At 39.0% G+C, this 16,966-nt stretch overlaps 2 protein-coding genes across 2 annotated transcripts; one reads left to right on the top strand and one right to left on the bottom strand.

Moving 5' to 3' along the window:
- Window positions 1-661: 661 nt before the first annotated feature.
- On the bottom strand, window positions 662-1,770 carry ppp1r3g (protein phosphatase 1 regulatory subunit 3G). Its single transcript, XM_088643639.1, has one exon. It carries the CDS (start codon window positions 1,615-1,617, stop codon window positions 754-756), a length of 864 nt encoding a protein of 287 aa, XP_088499765.1. The 5' UTR covers window positions 1,618-1,770; the 3' UTR covers window positions 662-753.
- A 5,969-nt stretch (window positions 1,771-7,739) lies between these two features.
- rpp40 (ribonuclease P/MRP 40 subunit) lies at window positions 7,740-15,706 on the top strand. Its single transcript, XM_088643632.1, has 8 exons — window positions 7,740-8,022; window positions 10,051-10,195; window positions 10,638-10,706; window positions 10,987-11,082; window positions 12,498-12,623; window positions 13,389-13,587; window positions 14,591-14,725; window positions 15,265-15,706. The coding sequence occupies exons 1-8, from the start codon at window positions 7,906-7,908 to the stop codon at window positions 15,461-15,463; spliced, it is 1,086 nt and encodes a 361-aa protein (XP_088499758.1). The 5' UTR covers window positions 7,740-7,905; the 3' UTR covers window positions 15,464-15,706.
- Window positions 15,707-16,966: the final 1,260 nt, after the last annotated feature.

The following is a 16,966-nucleotide window of genomic DNA, read 5'->3' as shown; positions in this document are numbered from 1 at the left end:
ATTTTAGAAAAATGTACATTACAGTCACAATATTTCATTTCTTCCAAGCTTAATGAAAATTAATGCATTTGATCAGGTGGCATTTGAACTGTAATGCACTTCCTTAAAGGCTATAACAGGATTTGACATCCAAAAAGGACCTACATGGCCTCATTTTGGAGTTCAGTATATTGGCAACATAAAAACACTCTGACACTCCTCTACTCTTTGAGTAAAAAGTAAATCAATAATAGAAAAAATGTATTACAATAGGTGAGAAAAGCCGGTGCCTTCAGAAATACAACAGCTGGACATTGAGCTCAAAACTAAAACAACTGATAAAAAGCAGACCTGCGTGCGTAGAACAGAAAAACATTTAAAAATAAATACATTTTAAAAGGCTCCGAGTGTAAATGAGGAGCATTATTTTACATATTTTAATATCACAGGTTTTATTGAGACCAAAATAGTAAACATTAATTTTCATGTTTTCTTACAACACTGCTATAAGTTGTGTGCTTAAATTACCAAATGATAACAGAACAGAGATTACTTTGTTTTAAACTTGTTACTCTACCGCAGACATACTCAATGGTCATAAATAATGGTGTGGACCACACCGCTAATTTCTTTACTTCAATTACTGACAAAAGGAAACAAAACAACGAGTTAAAAAAGCAAGTAGTTGTTTCATTTTATTTATTCATATTCATCAATTCATTAAACAAGGCATTAAACAGGGATAGGGGTGATGGGCATCTAGATATGAGGCACTTAGGTTGCGCGAAAGGCAGCAGTCTCGAATGGCGACATGCAGTGATACCTGAAGGTGTAATTTTGGCCGTGGTTATTGTCCCAGAATTCTCCAATGTCCGTCTTGCAATAAACGGCAAAGTGGACTGAGCAGCTGGGGTCCAAGAATGGGGGTGTGTACATCGTGAAAGAAAACTTCTCCCCGCAGGTAGTACTGTCTTCGCCTGGCACTGGTACGGCTTGCGCGTCCACGAACGACAGCCAGTCATTGAAAGTGTACCTCACCCCTATTTCTCTTCTACTGCCAAAATGAAGCACTCTCACAAGCCCTCGGATGTCAAAATGAGTGACCGTCACCTTTTCCAAAGCCACTTTGTTTTCTTTCACTCTATTTTCGAAATCGGGTGACTCCACGGGCTGTTTAAAAGTAGGCACCAAGCAGTCCAGTGTCAGGCTGGCCTTTAATTTGTCACAGAGATCGCCGAGAAGCTCCCTGTCTTGTTGAGGAGGGTAGGTCTGTAACCTGGAGAAAACTTTGGATGGAATATGCGGGTCATCCGCAGCACTGAAGTGCTTCACACTGGCCAAACTGAGACCCAGCGCATCTGCAAACTGAACCCTTTTCCTGCAGCTCTGAGAAATCTCATTGAACAAGGTGGCTTGGTCCGGATAAGCAGGCAGAGATCTCGCCCTCCTTCTGTCTTTTAGGAAAACGTCTTGCTGATCCAAGTGTGCAAAACCGTCAGCATGTTTACTGCAGATGTCTGACGGCACTTCTCCGCCCCCCTTTAGATTGCCGTGTTCCACGGCTTCAGTCCGGAGAACGGACCCTTCTGCAGTTCTCGAGTCGGACGTATCGTTGAACTCAGTTTTGTTTGTATCCATGAGTTGTTTTCAGTGCAAGCGAGTGCACGTTTAGGGGGGAAAATTGCTCTGACTTATTGTTGCTTCCCCCCCCCACCCGTGTTTTTAAGAATATCCGGAGAGGTCCGGGAGAACAAGCTGCCTGTTGCTGTCCAGCATCAGCTACTGTAGTTTTGTGGTGCGTCACAGCAACGTAACTTAGAAACACAATATTACGGAAATAACCAAACCAAGAAGAGACACATCAGGCAACGAGGCAAACAGCACGTACTGTAGAATATTATAGGCTCATTATAATAGTGAAAGTAGCCTATGGCTATTTAGACATAATATTGGCGAGCATACGTTTCGAAATTGTAATTATACAGTAAGTTATATTGGGGAGGTGCGCCAGCGGGCGGGTTGCAAATAAAAAAGCCGTTTAATTCCACACTGCGTGGAATGCGCTTTCTTTGCGCGCTGCGCGACATGTACTATCCAGGCAGCGAACAAAAGGATCCATTTTGGTATAAACCCACATACACTCATTGCACACAAGAGAGAAGACTTATAAACTATAACTGGCATTTCCTATTCTCAGTACAGTTTTGAAGTACAGTGTACAGTACATACAATATAAGCTTGACCCTGTTGCGTCTGACATGGGACAGCTGTTTGAAATAACGCTGTCAATCCCAACAGGCTTTATAATTTTTTGTTAAGTCTTGAACTTCGTTGTCCATATACAATCACCGTGAGGGTAAACGTCTGCGTATGTAGCGATGACATTTGATTTATAACAGGGATAGCTTTACCGCATTGACATGTTTTAGCATCCCTTTCATTAATTTGCATTCAGCAGCTTTTGTTACGCTTAAGCCTTTCACTCGTATCTCGTTGTTTTAAAGTAATTATTGGCTAAATTTAACAAGAATAACATGATATAACGCATATTTCGCGTGAAAACGTTTTTTTAAGTCAACAGATAACTCAGAAGTTACCAAATGTAACGAAAGAATATCGGATAGTTTACCTTTTAACAATTACTGACTTAGGCCTGACCACAATTCTAAAAAGCGTCGAATCGTTAACGGCTGAAACATTTAAGTGCTTTTGAAGCACCAGTGTTTGTGTTTCAGCAGTAGTACTGCATAAAACCCTTGATGTACTGGAAAATACATAAAAACTTTTTGTCAAAGCTACTTACAGCACCAGGACTAAGTCTGTATAACTTGCCTCTAAAACCTTTCCCCCCTAGATTACTATACAATATGCTGCCTCATTCATACAGATAAAAGGTTATGTTGGTGATATGAATTATTTATTTTACATTCGGTAGACACTCAACAGTTGTTAGAGCATTGTTCGCGTTATGCAGTGAGAGATACAATCTAAATAATATATATTTACCATTTTAGATATTTAAACCATTCCACATAAGTAATGTATGTATTGTAATGCAAGTAAGTCTATGCTTGGATAATAACAACAAATGCTCAACAGAACAAAATAATGAAAATGGGAAAGAATTTGTAGAAATAATGTCACACACAGGAAAAGCAGCTTGTTCATCATATCACATCTTTAAATATGTCCTTTAAACCCAATGGTTTGAACTCAGTTAAGTAAATCAGCATAAATTACATAACACAGACTTTACGCATTTAAAAGCTAAATGTACTAAATACGTCACAAAGAAGGCAAAGAGTGTGCTATCACAAATACTGTATCTGTTTTGATGACCAGTGAACTACGCACATATTTGTTCGCTCGTGTACCTGAATAACAAAGCACTGCGGGGAAAAAAAGCGTTTATATTGGAGTGTCCGGTCCAAAGACTGACCGCGCTAAATAATGCAGTATTATGTAATATTATACTGTAGATCCCGCATCAAAAGCACATTTAACACATGCTTTTTTAACTGCGTTTTTCTGTATTATTTTAAAGTCCAAGAAACACTTTTGCCTAGTAGCATTGCTTAACAGAAATCTGTCTCCATCTACTTTTCAATGTATACAGTATTTGCAGCAGCCTAACAGAGTACGACATCGGATATAGTTGTGTCGCATTGTTGCATATCAAAACTATACTGCCTTCACCAGCTGGAATTAACATTATGATCCTTATTTTTTCCCCCCGTTGTAATGGGTACATTTGGTACTTTTCTTAAGACTATTCTTAAACTGAGAAACGAAAAGCTATAGATATTCAATACATTGTTTCAAACGGGTAGACAGTAAAATTAAAAATTCAAATGAACATTTACGTTGATAAGTTCTGGGCACGATACGCACAGTTTGGTATAATATTTGAATAGTGTATAATTTAATTGATTTTACAGTAGTACAGTAAAATTACCATCTGTTTAGATTAATCAGTGGTAGAATAGCAATTATAAATTCAGGAAGATAATTGAGTTACATCTCTGGTAAACAAAAAATGTTTTATAGAGCCCCTGTTCCCCTCTTCATGTATTAGATGAGTCAATATTATCACATTGTAATAAAGGCTGATTTGTTAATTTAAATGTTTTTCCCCCTTAATTGCATCTGGTAAATAAAACTGACATTTCCTTCCAAAGGAGTGTGCTGTGGCTCCTGTCTTCAGAAAATTTAATGAGACCGCTGTAATAAAACATGTCACAAAAACAAAAACTTGTAACAGAGTTTTCAAAAAATGGTTCCCGTGAAAAAAGTACTCAAAGAGATTAATTAAAAACCACTCAAAACAAATAAAAAACATTGGGAAACAATGACGGCCAATAGCAATGAACAAAAAATGCACACTAAATGTGGATGATCTTCTAGTAAGAGAATGGAACAAAATCAGAACACAGCGTAGGTCCAATTGCAAATCTCCAGATAGTGAGCAGTTGTCTTTTAAATGCAATAAAGTCAGTAGTCTAAAATATTAGGAACCCCAGTCAAGTATATAGACCACAACAGGTAATATTGTGGTCAAGGAGCAGGAGGCAGAATTTCATCACTTTCTGACCAGGATGATCCCCAGATGTTAATCCTGGTAGATCCCGTGTCTCCTGTGTTTGTAAACAGTGTAAATGTCACCTCCACTTGGGTGTTGTAGCCGAGGTGCAGGAACTCTTTGGTCATGGATTTACTTGCCTCCAAAGAATCAACCCCTTGCCTTGCATTATTTTGAACCTGAGACTACACATTGGGCATTGATTTGTTGGTGCACCTTTGGGTTGGAAATCTCCTTTGTACTGTATGTTCCCAGCACTACCTCTCCTTCTGCAGTGTCTTCTGCATGTGAGGGTGGACATACCCCCACTGTCTGCTAAATTCTGGTGGGAGCATGGAGACTCCAGCTGTCTGTTAAGCATTGAGTCCCCACCAGGGACCTTTGTTTGGTTGTTTTGGTACGTAAAATGACCAATTCTGCCTGCAGGATGAGTGAGCTTAAAGGCTGATGGATGGAGACTTTGTGTTGAACCTGCACCTCATTGCGCCGACTAGTCTACCCTTTTTGCCAAGATTGCCTCAACCCTGTGTTCATGGTGGCTTGGGATGCCTGTCTCCATTCCTGATGACTGCAATTTGTCCTTGAAAGAGCATGCTAGGCCCTCTTAAGTATGTATGGTCAAAGAAACAAAGTCATCCCCCTTTGTAAGCCACTTTTAGATGGCCTCTTATTATATCTAACAATAATGTGGCTTAAACCACATCACCCCAAGTTCTACAAGAGAAGGTTGGACAGGACTGATGTGGCAGGGTACCATTGACCTGATTTGGCATTCAAGCTCAGTAAAGGTCTCTGAAATGGCGCTTCCCCGTTGAGGATCCCCATAAGTCCTTTTTAGGGATCCAGGGCTACTAAGCCTTTCCCTCCTCTGCATACTGCTGCCATCTGCTGGAATGGACAGGTTTTGGGAATGGGAAAAATGCAAAATTGGCCACCCCTGTAACAACTGGCATGAAAACGAATTAAATCAAAATGAATTAAAACTGCACTGTTTTTATTTTATTTTTTAACACTTCCATTCAAGTAAGATTGAAAGAATATAAATACAATTCAAAATTTAATCTGAAAGGGCCTGGATTCTTTTCTTTCAGCACTATTTTAGTTTTTTATTATGTGGTTTTCTTCTGTTTGTGCAATGCCGCGTTGGGTTTTTTTTTAGAAACCTTAGTGCAAACGATTTTTTGTTTCACCCAAAATAAAAATCTGAATCTTACTAATTACTCCATTTTACCGTTTTATTTTCTAACTGTTAAAGGAATATTGTCTATCCAAAGGAATTCCATCCAGCCATTTTCTAGCTGCTTCTTCCAATTCAGGATCACTGGAGAGCTGGAGCCTATCCCGGCAAGCAACAGGAGCAAGGCAGAGTACACCCTGGGTGGGATGTCTATCCAGAGCAAATAAACAGTTGTATTTAATTTATGTGCCAGAACTCATCTGGAGCACTCCTACAACTAGAGAATGTAAAGCACTTCTAACACCTGAACATCATCAGAGCCACACAGCTTTGATAAACAGTCCTCTTTTATCTTTGCAGTTGGTTCTTACTCAGGTCTGGTGAACATCCAGGAAACCAGTAGTGTGGTGTGGAGCTGCATACTGAATTTGCTCTTCTGTCGCAAGGACCCTAACACCACACCTTAAGATCTGTTCACTTTATTGGCCATATACAATTTCTTGTATTAGGAATTTGTCTTTTCGCATACCACAACTTGCTCTCCATGAGACACACAGACAGGGAGAGAAGCTTGGAGTCAGAGCGCAGGGTCAGACATTTATACAGCTTATACAACTGGAGCAGCTGGACATTTATACAACTGGAGCAGTTGGGGTTAAGGGCCTTGCTCAGGGGCCCAGCAGAGTAGGATTCCTCTGCCGGCTGCAGGATACGGACCGACAGCCTTCCAGCCACAGGCACAGATCCTAAGCTACAGAGCCACCACACCACTGGTGTAGATAGTGTATATATTGTCCCATGTTAATTCTAAAACAAGAATTAAGAGGACTTACTGTAGCAGTCCCATATCAAAGCCACATCCTTCTTTTCTAACATCCACACCTAAACACATGGAAACAAGGACAATGTACATTTTTCTGGATTACACCATAAACAATGACAATGGAAAAGTATCACTGGACGAGATCCACTAGCTACTAAAAGCCAAACCCACTACAGTAGATACAGTAGGCTGAATGCTCCCCTGTAGTTTGAAAACATTATATTGTTTTACATTCAAAAACACAGATACTGTATATATTGTCCCATGTTACAAGCTCTGTGGGAATGTTCCAACACTTTCAATCTGAGCTGAATTAAAGTCCTCCTGGGTCCTGGGCAACCTCTGTTTCCTACAGTATGCCCTGTAGATGGAGGCGTTTTTAAGAGTGTATTGAATTCAATGGGTAGATAGGTAATCCAAATTTAGTATTTTGTTCGAAAACATATTTATTGAAGAAGAGATATTTGTTACAGTTTTATCATAATCATAAAACCGCTCAAAATTTCTCCATAAACCGTTTAATTTTCGTACGTCTTTGGCAGTCTTTGGATAATACGGACCTGCAAACATTGACGTCTCAGGTTTGAAAGCCGCATTTTTTAAAGCCCTCCTTAAATACAAAAGTACTATTTTTTATGGTTTCTCGCTTTCCTTCTTACGAAGGTGTTTCTTGTTTGTCACTCACATTACCGCACATAGATGATGTACTGTATGACTGTATGGAGCACTGGTTAAACCTCCAGTTTATAGTATAACTCGAAGTATACACTTCTTACGCGGGGTTCTGCTCTTGTACAGTTGAGCAAAGAAATTTACTATTATTGCAAAATGTCTAGCTGTATAAATGTATAAATCTATATAATATATACATTTAAGATGATTTGGATAAAAGTATCAGGGACATTCGAAAATATATTATATATGTTAATAGAATATATAGTTTGTGCTTCCTAAGCGGTTTGCTGTACTACATAGCCTGTATTGAATCTCAAGGTTATCGTATCCCAGAGTTTGCTGCATCCACAGCTATAACACCATGAAGACGTTTGTGTGTGCGCAGGACCTGCGCTTGAAAAACTACACAGCATCAGCAACTGCGTGCGAGGTTAGTGACGTAAGACGCAGATTGGCAGGTAAAATTCGCAGCAGGGAGCACGCGACAGGAAGTGATGTCATCTGCGTCATTTTACAGCCTACCATTGGCTACTCAAAGGCGCGTGTACGAAGTAGTCAAAGAACCAAAACAGAAGAGGAAATACTTCTCATCTTGAGCCTTGCTTTTGCATAAACGAAGTAACGCGTTGAATCAGCTTTGATGAAGGCACTGTTTTGTGCTTGTGACTAACAATGCTGACTGACCTGGAGAAGTGTCCAAGGCATTTACTGGTGTGTGAGAAATCGAATTTCTTGAATGAAAAGTCACGTCATGACGTACACGTGGCCGGTCACTATTTTAACTACAAGGTGAGTGGTGAGTGTTGAGTGTTGAAAACGTGATGTTTTTTGCAGACGCAAAAATAAACGGTGATATTTTAATATGCTTACTTTACAAAAGAGCAAAAGCATTCGGTCGCTTCTAATAAGACAGTCTGCGCTAAAAGGCTATACAGATTAAGCGCTGATTTACAGCATGTTGTCTCCAGGGAACAGCTGCATGAAATGAACAGAAATCCTATGAGCCAGAACTTCCAGAATTCCAAACCACCAGAGTCCTATAAGCAGAATTCGTGTATACCACATCATCTCTGTCTTCTTCTTGCTTCTATGTTCCTGATAGATTCTTCCACTCATGTGCTTACGTCTTTGATTTAGCAGAATCGAGAAATCCTACCGGTAATTTGGAGTCTTATAAGTGATTCCAGGGCACCTTTTGAAGTCTGATTTCGTTATCTATTCCTGGTAGATTGTTTTCTTACAGTATTTAAATATAATAAGAGTGTATGCATCTTGCACTGGGGCAAAAAAGTCGTGGGCTGTAGAATTTGCAAGGACAATTTTAGTTCAGACACAGATGTCATCAGGAAATTAATCTTCGAGTGACAGAAACAGCAAACGGTGACGTCAGACAGAAATGCTGTTTGTAACCTACGTTGAAAAAATCTTGCCTTTTATAAAGACGGCAGAGTAAAGGTGTGAAATGCCCGGATGCATTTACAAATTTACAAATAATATCCACTTGTATCTAAAGACTGACCTATGGTGATTCTGCTACAGTACAGAATTTATTTTGAATTTTGATTTTACTGAATTCATACATCTTGGTATTTTCTAACTGCTTCTTCCAATTCAGGGACACAGGGGAGCTAGAGTCTATCCTAGCCAGCAACAAGTGCAAGGCAGGATACACTCTGGACTGGATGTCAGTCCACTGCAACTGGGAGAAACACAGACAAACACAGAGAGAACATATAAACTCCACACAGATATCACCTCAGGAATTGAACCCAGGGCCCCAGCACTGCAAGGCAGCAATGCTAGCCTCTGCACCACTGTATCATCAGAAGCACTAGCAAAGTTAACCTATGTGCTTCTTCAGAATCACTGAAACATGAATCAGAGACATAAGTGGAGTCTAAGCAGAAGTGCAGGTTAAACTGAGAACAGAAGGCACTTCTTCACACAAAAGGATGTGGGTGTCTGGAACAAGCTTCTGATGCCATCTGCTCTTCCATGAAATGCCTGGATAAGATCCTTGGATTGACTTATGACCAAACAAATGAAATATATTGGAAAAAATGGCCTTCCCTCATTTGTAACGTTTCTTAAGTTCTCATACAACATTTTTCTACATCACAAAAACACATCACAAAAAACTGAATATTGTTAAGGTTCATAGGTTCAGTTTTTATGAATTCCAGATGTGCCATCAGTTTTGTCACTTAAAAGCAATACATTGGTTTCTTAGAAAACAGGTTGGTTTTTATAAATTCTTCTGTTATAGTGTGAAATTAGTTTGACATGCACATTTTCATTTTATGCATCTTATGTACTCCATTGTATCAGAAATCTCAATTGAATTTCTGTTTTTCCAACCATCCTTTAGAAAACATAGTAATAGCTTTTGTGGATTTACAAACACCAATCAAAGGTGATTTTAGTGTGTTGGGACAGTAGAACCAGCTGCCTCCAGAAAATGAACAGAAATAAAGCAGAAATTAAGATTAAGATTAAACTGTTTTTGTATCAGTGTGGACTGTAGAAATGTTTGGTCAGGGGAAGTTGTTTTCTGGCAGAAACAAGTGTGTACATATGTATTTTGGTACAAGTAAATGTTACTTTCCCCATGCTGAAAAATATCCAGGTGTGAAGAAGGCTCAAGGGCCAGAATGTTTCCGTTTTCAGTGTGGATTAACCCTCTTCTTCCTTCTTTTTTTATAGCCAATGCAAGTTGATGCAGCGCCTCATTCATATGCATTTATGCCTTTTGCTAAAAATCTGACAAATAGGAATTGTATATCCTAAATTATCCCTTTTGATTGTTCTTTTTAACAGGTTTCTGTTTTAATTCCTGAGTGTGGAACACTACCATCGGGGCTAAAAAGCATTGTGAATAGCATTGCAAAATATTATTTGGTGAAGAACTTCCCCATCTATAAAATACTGGAAGAGAAGTTTCTTGAAAAGCAGGTGAAAGCAGGTAAACCTGTTTTAATATTCACTGGAGTTTGAATTTATTAGTGGTCGGGTTCAGTCGTTTATTCCCATGATTGATTCTGAGAAAGAGATTGAAGACACACCACTTCTGATTCCCTAAATAAAAAATCTGTCTGCTCGTTCATGTGAACTTATTCAAATTCCTAAGGCGCAGTGTTCTGTGCACTAAAATGAGTAGCATCAATATGGATAGTATATTCACACCAAATGCGAAATGGAATACTATGACAATGATTATTGTCAGACATTATCTGGTTGCTTGGCCTTGTGTGTTATACTGTTAGGTGTAGGCACTTTATGCACAGTGCTTGGAATCTGTGGGAAACTTATGCAGTCCTCTGTGTGTGTGAGTGCCCTTTTCAGTGTGCCTGATGTCTGTAGTTCTGACTCTTACATGTGATTTGAAAGTTTTTGTATAATTGCAGGATCCCTCTGTGCTCTGTCATACAAAACCAGAATAGACCAAGACAACACATTTGCACTTCTTCCAACAGGTAAGATAGATCAAGATGATTTTACACTTGATGAAAAACAGAACTCCATGAATATGCCTGTCCGTGAAGTCCATATGTTGATTGTTTGTAATCCTTTTATCCTGTGTACGACCCTGTGCCATACTTGAGCGGTAAATGTGTGAAATGCTCTCAATTGTAGCACAGAATACCTGTTTTTAGGCGTGGGAACAGTAGTAAAGCAAGGAAAAGTGAAAACATCTTGTTATTCGGGTAGTTTTTCTATGATTACCTTAATAACTAAAATGCCTTTTAATTGCAGGAAAACTAGTTTTATCTCTTGATAAAGACACCTACGAGGACCTGGGATTGGAGGGCCAACCGTCACAGTATAACCACAAGGTGCCTGTGAGATATGGTGAGTAGATATGGCTTGGCCGTGCTGTGCCAAGGTGGTGGAAATGCATGCTGACAAGGTTGCACATGCATACTATATGTTTGAAAGAGGTCTTCTTTATATTGAAGTCTCCTTTACCTTCAGTTACTGCTTATCCAATTCGAGGTCCCAGTGGCCCGAAGCACCGAGCGCAGGCAGGATACACTTTGGATGACACGCCAGTCCATGACCGGGCAGACGCAGACATGCAGACACTCACACTAGACCCAGTTTTCCCAGAAGCCAATAAACCTACCAGTATGTATTTGAAGCGTGAGAGGAAACCGGAGCACCTTTCTGAACACAGGGAAACCATACAATCTCCACGCAGCACCCCAGGAATTGAACCCAGGGCCCCAACACTGTGAGGCAGCAATTTATTTTTTCTCCAGGTTTCCAAATCCTTTTGTTTATTAAATAGTAAATGTAATTTCTCTTATTTTAGCTTTGCTTTGGTGTTCTTTTTAATGTTGTATAATAATGTGATTTTCACTTTTGACGTTCACTGCTTTTGCCTTATGTTTGTAAGTTTATTATAATAATAATAATAATAATAATAATAATTGCTTACACTTATATAGTGCTTTTCTGGACACTCCTCTCAAAGCGCTTTACAGGTAATGGGGACTCCCCTCCACCACCACCAATGTGCAGCATCCACCTGGATGATGCGACGGCAGCCATAGTGCGCCAGAACGCTCACCACACATCAGCTATCAGTGGGGAGTAGAGCAGAGTAATGTAGCCAATTCATAGAAGGGGATTACACCCCTACTCTTTTCGAGAAACGCCCTGGGATTTTTAATGACCACAGAGTCAGGACCTCGGTTTTACGTCTCATCCAAAGATTGGCACCTGTTTACAGTATAGTGTCCCCGTCACTACACTGGGGCATTAGGACCCACATAGACCGCAGGGTGAGCGCCCCCTGCTGGCCCCACTAACGCCTCTTCCAGCAGCAACCTTAGTTTTTCCCAGGAGGTCACCCATCCAGGTACTGACCAGGCTCACACCTGCTTCGCTTCAGTGGGTTGCCAGTTGTGAGTTGCAGGGTGATATGGCTGCAGGGTGATATATCATTATGGCTGGAGGCTGTGTTTTTGGTGACAATGTATATACAGTATACAATATAGAATTGTTTTACAAAAACTCATAGTTTAATTCAACTATGAGTTTAATTCAAGCAGTTCATAGTGCACCAAAAACTGTGTTCAATATTTGTAATTCTTTGTGATGAACTAGTTTTTTTACACACACCCGAAGAAGGCTCCACAGCCGAAACGTTGCGTTTTCCTTCCTCTCTTTTCAGCATGGAATAAATCTATTACTTGTTAGTTTTTTACAGTATTCATGCCTTTTCTTCTTCCATGGATCTGATTTTGTTTCCCTTTTCCCAGTTATTACCGTTGATCTCGCTGATAAGTCTTTGGCTCCTGGCACAAACAAGTATAAACGTGTGATGTGGGCTCTGAAGGAAAAGGTGCAGCTTAGAAGTGATTTCCTAATGGCAAAGCACAAGCCAGGTAAAGAAACAAAAGACGTTTCTCCTGTGTAGCTACAACTGCAGCAGATTATTCATGCTTTACACACAGTTCTTACCAGAGCTTAGCAAAATAGCATGGTTCATATCTTTTTTTCCTCATTTCCTGTGCTTATCAGGTCCCTTTGTCAATTACTATACATAAAAACAACCTTCAAGGGGAAGCCTTTTGGCCTGTATTGGTCAGTTACAGTCTAAGCACTAAATTACTTAATAATAAAAAATCCATCAACAACACAGACTTGTCAGTTTGTTTTGAACTTCAGTATATCCATTTATTTTTGGGTGTGTCCAAGTGAGCCATAGTTTTTTGTTAAACCATCATACTCTACCTTATTGTACCAGCACCTTCTGTTTAGTTTACAGCCTCTTTTACCAGTTTATATGTATATTCTGTACTCCCTTTTGAATTATGAGTCTGCAATTTCTCTACCAAATGCTAAATTCTCTCTCGCTATATTAATAACATCAAACTCTTGGGTTAAAAAAACAACAGAAGGGTTTATAATCATCCACCACCATGAAGAACGTAAGGTTTACTTTGTTGTGCTTTTTTGTATGTATTGTTCTAAAACAATAGAAGTAAAATAACTTGGCATTTAACTTAAAAAGGTTGCAAGGCTCTAACTTTGAAGGAGAAGACTTGAACATTTGGGAGAAGGAGCCACCTGAGGAGGACTTTTTAGGAAATTCACTCTGGTTTGTAACTCTTTAGTAGAACTGATGATTTCCTTCTTATTTCACTAAGATGAGGAAGAATGCCCACTAGCGTCTTGCTTCACTGATTATCGGTACAAGGAGTACAAGCCTTCAGTCTCCACACAGACACTGAGCGATGTGCCGTGTCCTGTCATTCACTCCAAACACTTGAAAGGGCAAGCAGAGGAGTCTTGTGATTCCCAGGAGTTCGTAGAGTGGCTGGGTGCTGTCACAGCTGGGATTGAATGGTAAGTTAGGAGATCCCTCTTTAGTTAGTTTAAAATTAATTCATTTTCGATTTTCCTCTTCATCCATCCATTTTCAAGGGATACATACAGACTCCACACAGACAGCCACCCGGGTCTGAAATTGAACCCAGGGCCCCAGCACTGTGAGGCAGCAAAGCTAACCACTGCACCTCTGTGCTGCCTGCTTTCTTTTCAGGCTATGCTTAATCCTGTATTTTAAAAAGGAATCATCCACGCTGTCTAGACCACTGGTACACAGGCTTCTTAAACTAAACCATTACGTTGTTTTGGTTGATATGCCATTTTAAGTGCTATCAGAATTTAACAACTGCCTGAGTGGTTTTAGCAATATTTCCTTGGTTTGCATGTTGGGATTTTTACGATTCCTGAAGAAGAGTTACAATTTTACATTTGAATGTGAAGTTTTGAAATTTGAGTGCCCACTTTCCCCTAAATGTTTTTTGCAAGTGCACAAAGTGGATGTCTTCAGCAGTTCTGTGTCATATCCTCATCACCAGTCCCATTGAAACTCTAGTACCAAAGTGGCTCATTTTCTTACGTAAATAACACTACAAGGTTTTAAAGAAGTGTTTGGCTTCCTCTTTGATTTCTGGGGGAATACCCAAATCCACATGTTCTATGACAGCATTAACAGCCCTGACAGAAACATATCCTAGTAATAAAGGCAATTACAGTCCTGGTCTGTATTGGGCAGCATGTCTTTACCTGATCTGACGGGCTTTTGTACTAGTGTTGGAGAAGGCTACTGTTAACAAGCAATGCATTACAAATTAGTGTCACTGAGATAATTACTTTAAAAAAAAATTAACAACAAGGTGAGGCAAAATAGATTTAAAAAGCAAGCCGTTACATTAATGTTTGTAGAATGTGTATACTCTACACTCTATACATATTTATTGGAAAATGTAATTCTTTTCATAACTTGTAATGGCAGTGCAGTTACTTGGCTACAAGGTGTAAATAACTGCTTTAATGTTTTCAGCAACAATGAAGCTTCCAGTTTCCTGTCTACATACTGTTGTCCTGACCCTAGAATCATAATGGGGAAGGCCTGTCTGTGTACTGTGACTGGTTTCCTGCTCCCAGAGAATATTTACCAGTTACTGGAAGAGATACGGTAAGATGGAGATCATAAATATGCATTATGTTGTTCAGGAAAAAGGTTCTCATAACTGTGCATCAGTTTTTTGTGAACAACGTTATTCTGTTGTTCCTAAACTACCATTAACTCCCTACGTTTTGGTGTGATGTTGAAGCAAATAAGGTAATGCAGCATTTATGATATACCCCCATCAACTGCTTACGTATTTTAAATGTTCTTGTTTTATAGTTCCTTTATCTGTTGCAGTATTTTTCTCTGCCAGTAACAAATAACCATCGGTAACAGTGCAACCCTCTTGTTGCCACCTCCTGACGTAATGGTTGAGTTTGTGCATGTAGGTCAATATTGTTTTCATGACTTTCTTCTAATGTTTACTACCTCCTCTGAAGAAGATACTTTGACTTGTAGGGATGAGTAAGTAAGATGTTACTTCAGTTGGCTCAACATTTATTGCAACCTCCACCAAACAGACATCTTATATACTGCGGTTTCTTTACTTCGCGTTATTTCACTTAGTTCTGTTTTTTTTTAACTGTTTGCTTTTTTCCTGTTAGGCACTATTTTGATGAGCCGAAGTTTGCACCCTGGTCAACTTTAACAGTGCATGGCTTTTCAGACAGCCCGGTGTCCTGGAGCACAGCTGAGCATGGTTTCCACAAAGGAGGAGAAAACATGTATAGCTTTGTCATCTTCAGAAACGATGATTACTGGTTATACATGGCAACAGGGGCTCATGATGCATGTCCACCTTAACCTTTAACTCTTTTCCATTTTTCATTTTTTTCTGTAATATCTCAGTGTATCAGTCCTGAATGCTGTGTCGTATCAGACACACTGTTTCAGGCTTCATACTCTGGGATCTAACTTACAATGCTGAATTTATTTGCAGTACTTTGATGGCCTATACATTGTATTTTGTAGACTTGTATTTATTTTGCACCTGAATTCTGTTTTGAAATTAAACTCCTCTGTTCAATGGAGGCATGTTCATCCTAATTTTGTTTACCACTCAGTGTTACTACATATTTATTTTGTTCTTGGGAAGTTATATTTCACAAATAACTCAATTAGGGCGTAGGAGAACGATATCAAGGAAATTAAGGATGGTTCTCTGATGGAATACCTGACCATCAGACTTGTTCGGCTGTAAAAAGGCTCAAGGTTGATTATTATTCTCAAAGGAGGACGTGTTAAGAATTTCAGTACATTCACAGAATCCAAGACAACATTTATGATCAGTGGTAACATGGTAGTTGGATGATTATGTGTATCAGCCTATACGATGAGTACTGTTATACAGTAGTGTGCAGATGTTGGAAGTCTGGGTGATCCTAAAAAATTTACTGGATCAAGAAACATTACTCAGTATTGGACAGTAGCCAAAATATGTTATTGTGTCAGCAACACAGGTAACCTCCTATATGCCGATGTATCTGATTCTTTAGCAGGTATTTTTTTATGTTTTCTCATTCTCTGACTTACTGGAAGAAATGTTCTGATTTTCAAAGTGTTGCTGCATTCCCACACAAGCTTGAGCTGTGAAACCACTCTCATGCCATGTCGTTACAGTTTCAATTAGACACAGAACAGAGGTTACTTTGGGTTTCTATTTAAATGTACTGATTGTAGTTTCCTATTTTCTTAAATTAATATTCCCAAGAAAACTTTTCTTTTGTTGCAGCAAATTTAGTCTACAACCTCATGCTGATTCTTGAAAAGTCAGTGAATTTCTCCACATTAGTAAAGTAAAATCCTTAATACAATTTGTTTTGCTACATGTCCTTTTAGAATCAAATCCTCTCGTGTAAATTCCTGCATGTGCATTACAGAGTTTGGGTATCATACTGGAAATATTAAAAATTGGTAGGACAGCTTAGAGGCATATATGTTAGGAATGGTATTCCAAATGATTAAGAATAGAAACACATGCTTAATTGCAGAAAATTGCATAATAAAATCAAAACTAATTTCAGTTTATAAAATACATTTGTAGTATTCTATTGGTTTTGCCAGCAGTAACATTGTACACACTTTCTGCTGAGTTAAAAGTGATAGCTCCTTAGTTCATTCTCCTTAGCATATTACAAGCTATTAATAATTGGAGGCAATTAAGCAATATATCAATGGTTTTCTATAACATTTTAAGTAAAGGATGCCATTGTAAATTTTCAGTTTTTCAAAAATGTGAATACAAATTCTGAAGACGCCATGAGATCTACTAGAGAATTATTGTTAGCCATTCATGATGAGAGCTAG

The sequence above is a fragment of the Lepisosteus platostomus genome, chromosome 8 (assembly GCF_059453375.1).
Source record: "Lepisosteus platostomus isolate fLepPlt1 chromosome 8, fLepPlt1.hap1, whole genome shotgun sequence".
NCBI lineage: Eukaryota > Metazoa > Chordata > Actinopteri > Semionotiformes > Lepisosteidae > Lepisosteus > Lepisosteus platostomus.
This window is presented reverse-complemented; position numbering and strand designations above follow the sequence as displayed.

Coding starts and splice junctions, on each gene's coding strand:
- ppp1r3g (XM_088643639.1), bottom strand. CDS start 1,617: ATGGATACAAACAAAACTGAGTTCAACGATACGTCCGACTCGAGAACT.
- rpp40 (XM_088643632.1), top strand. CDS start 7,906: ATGCTGACTGACCTGGAGAAGTGTCCAAGGCATTTACTGGTGTGTGAG. Junction 11,083..12,497: donor CAAGGTGCCTGTGAGATATG/GTGAGTAGATAT, acceptor CCCTTTTCCCAG/TTATTACCGTTGATCTCGCT. Junction 14,726..15,264: donor CAGTTACTGGAAGAGATACG/GTAAGATGGAGA, acceptor TTTTCCTGTTAG/GCACTATTTTGATGAGCCGA.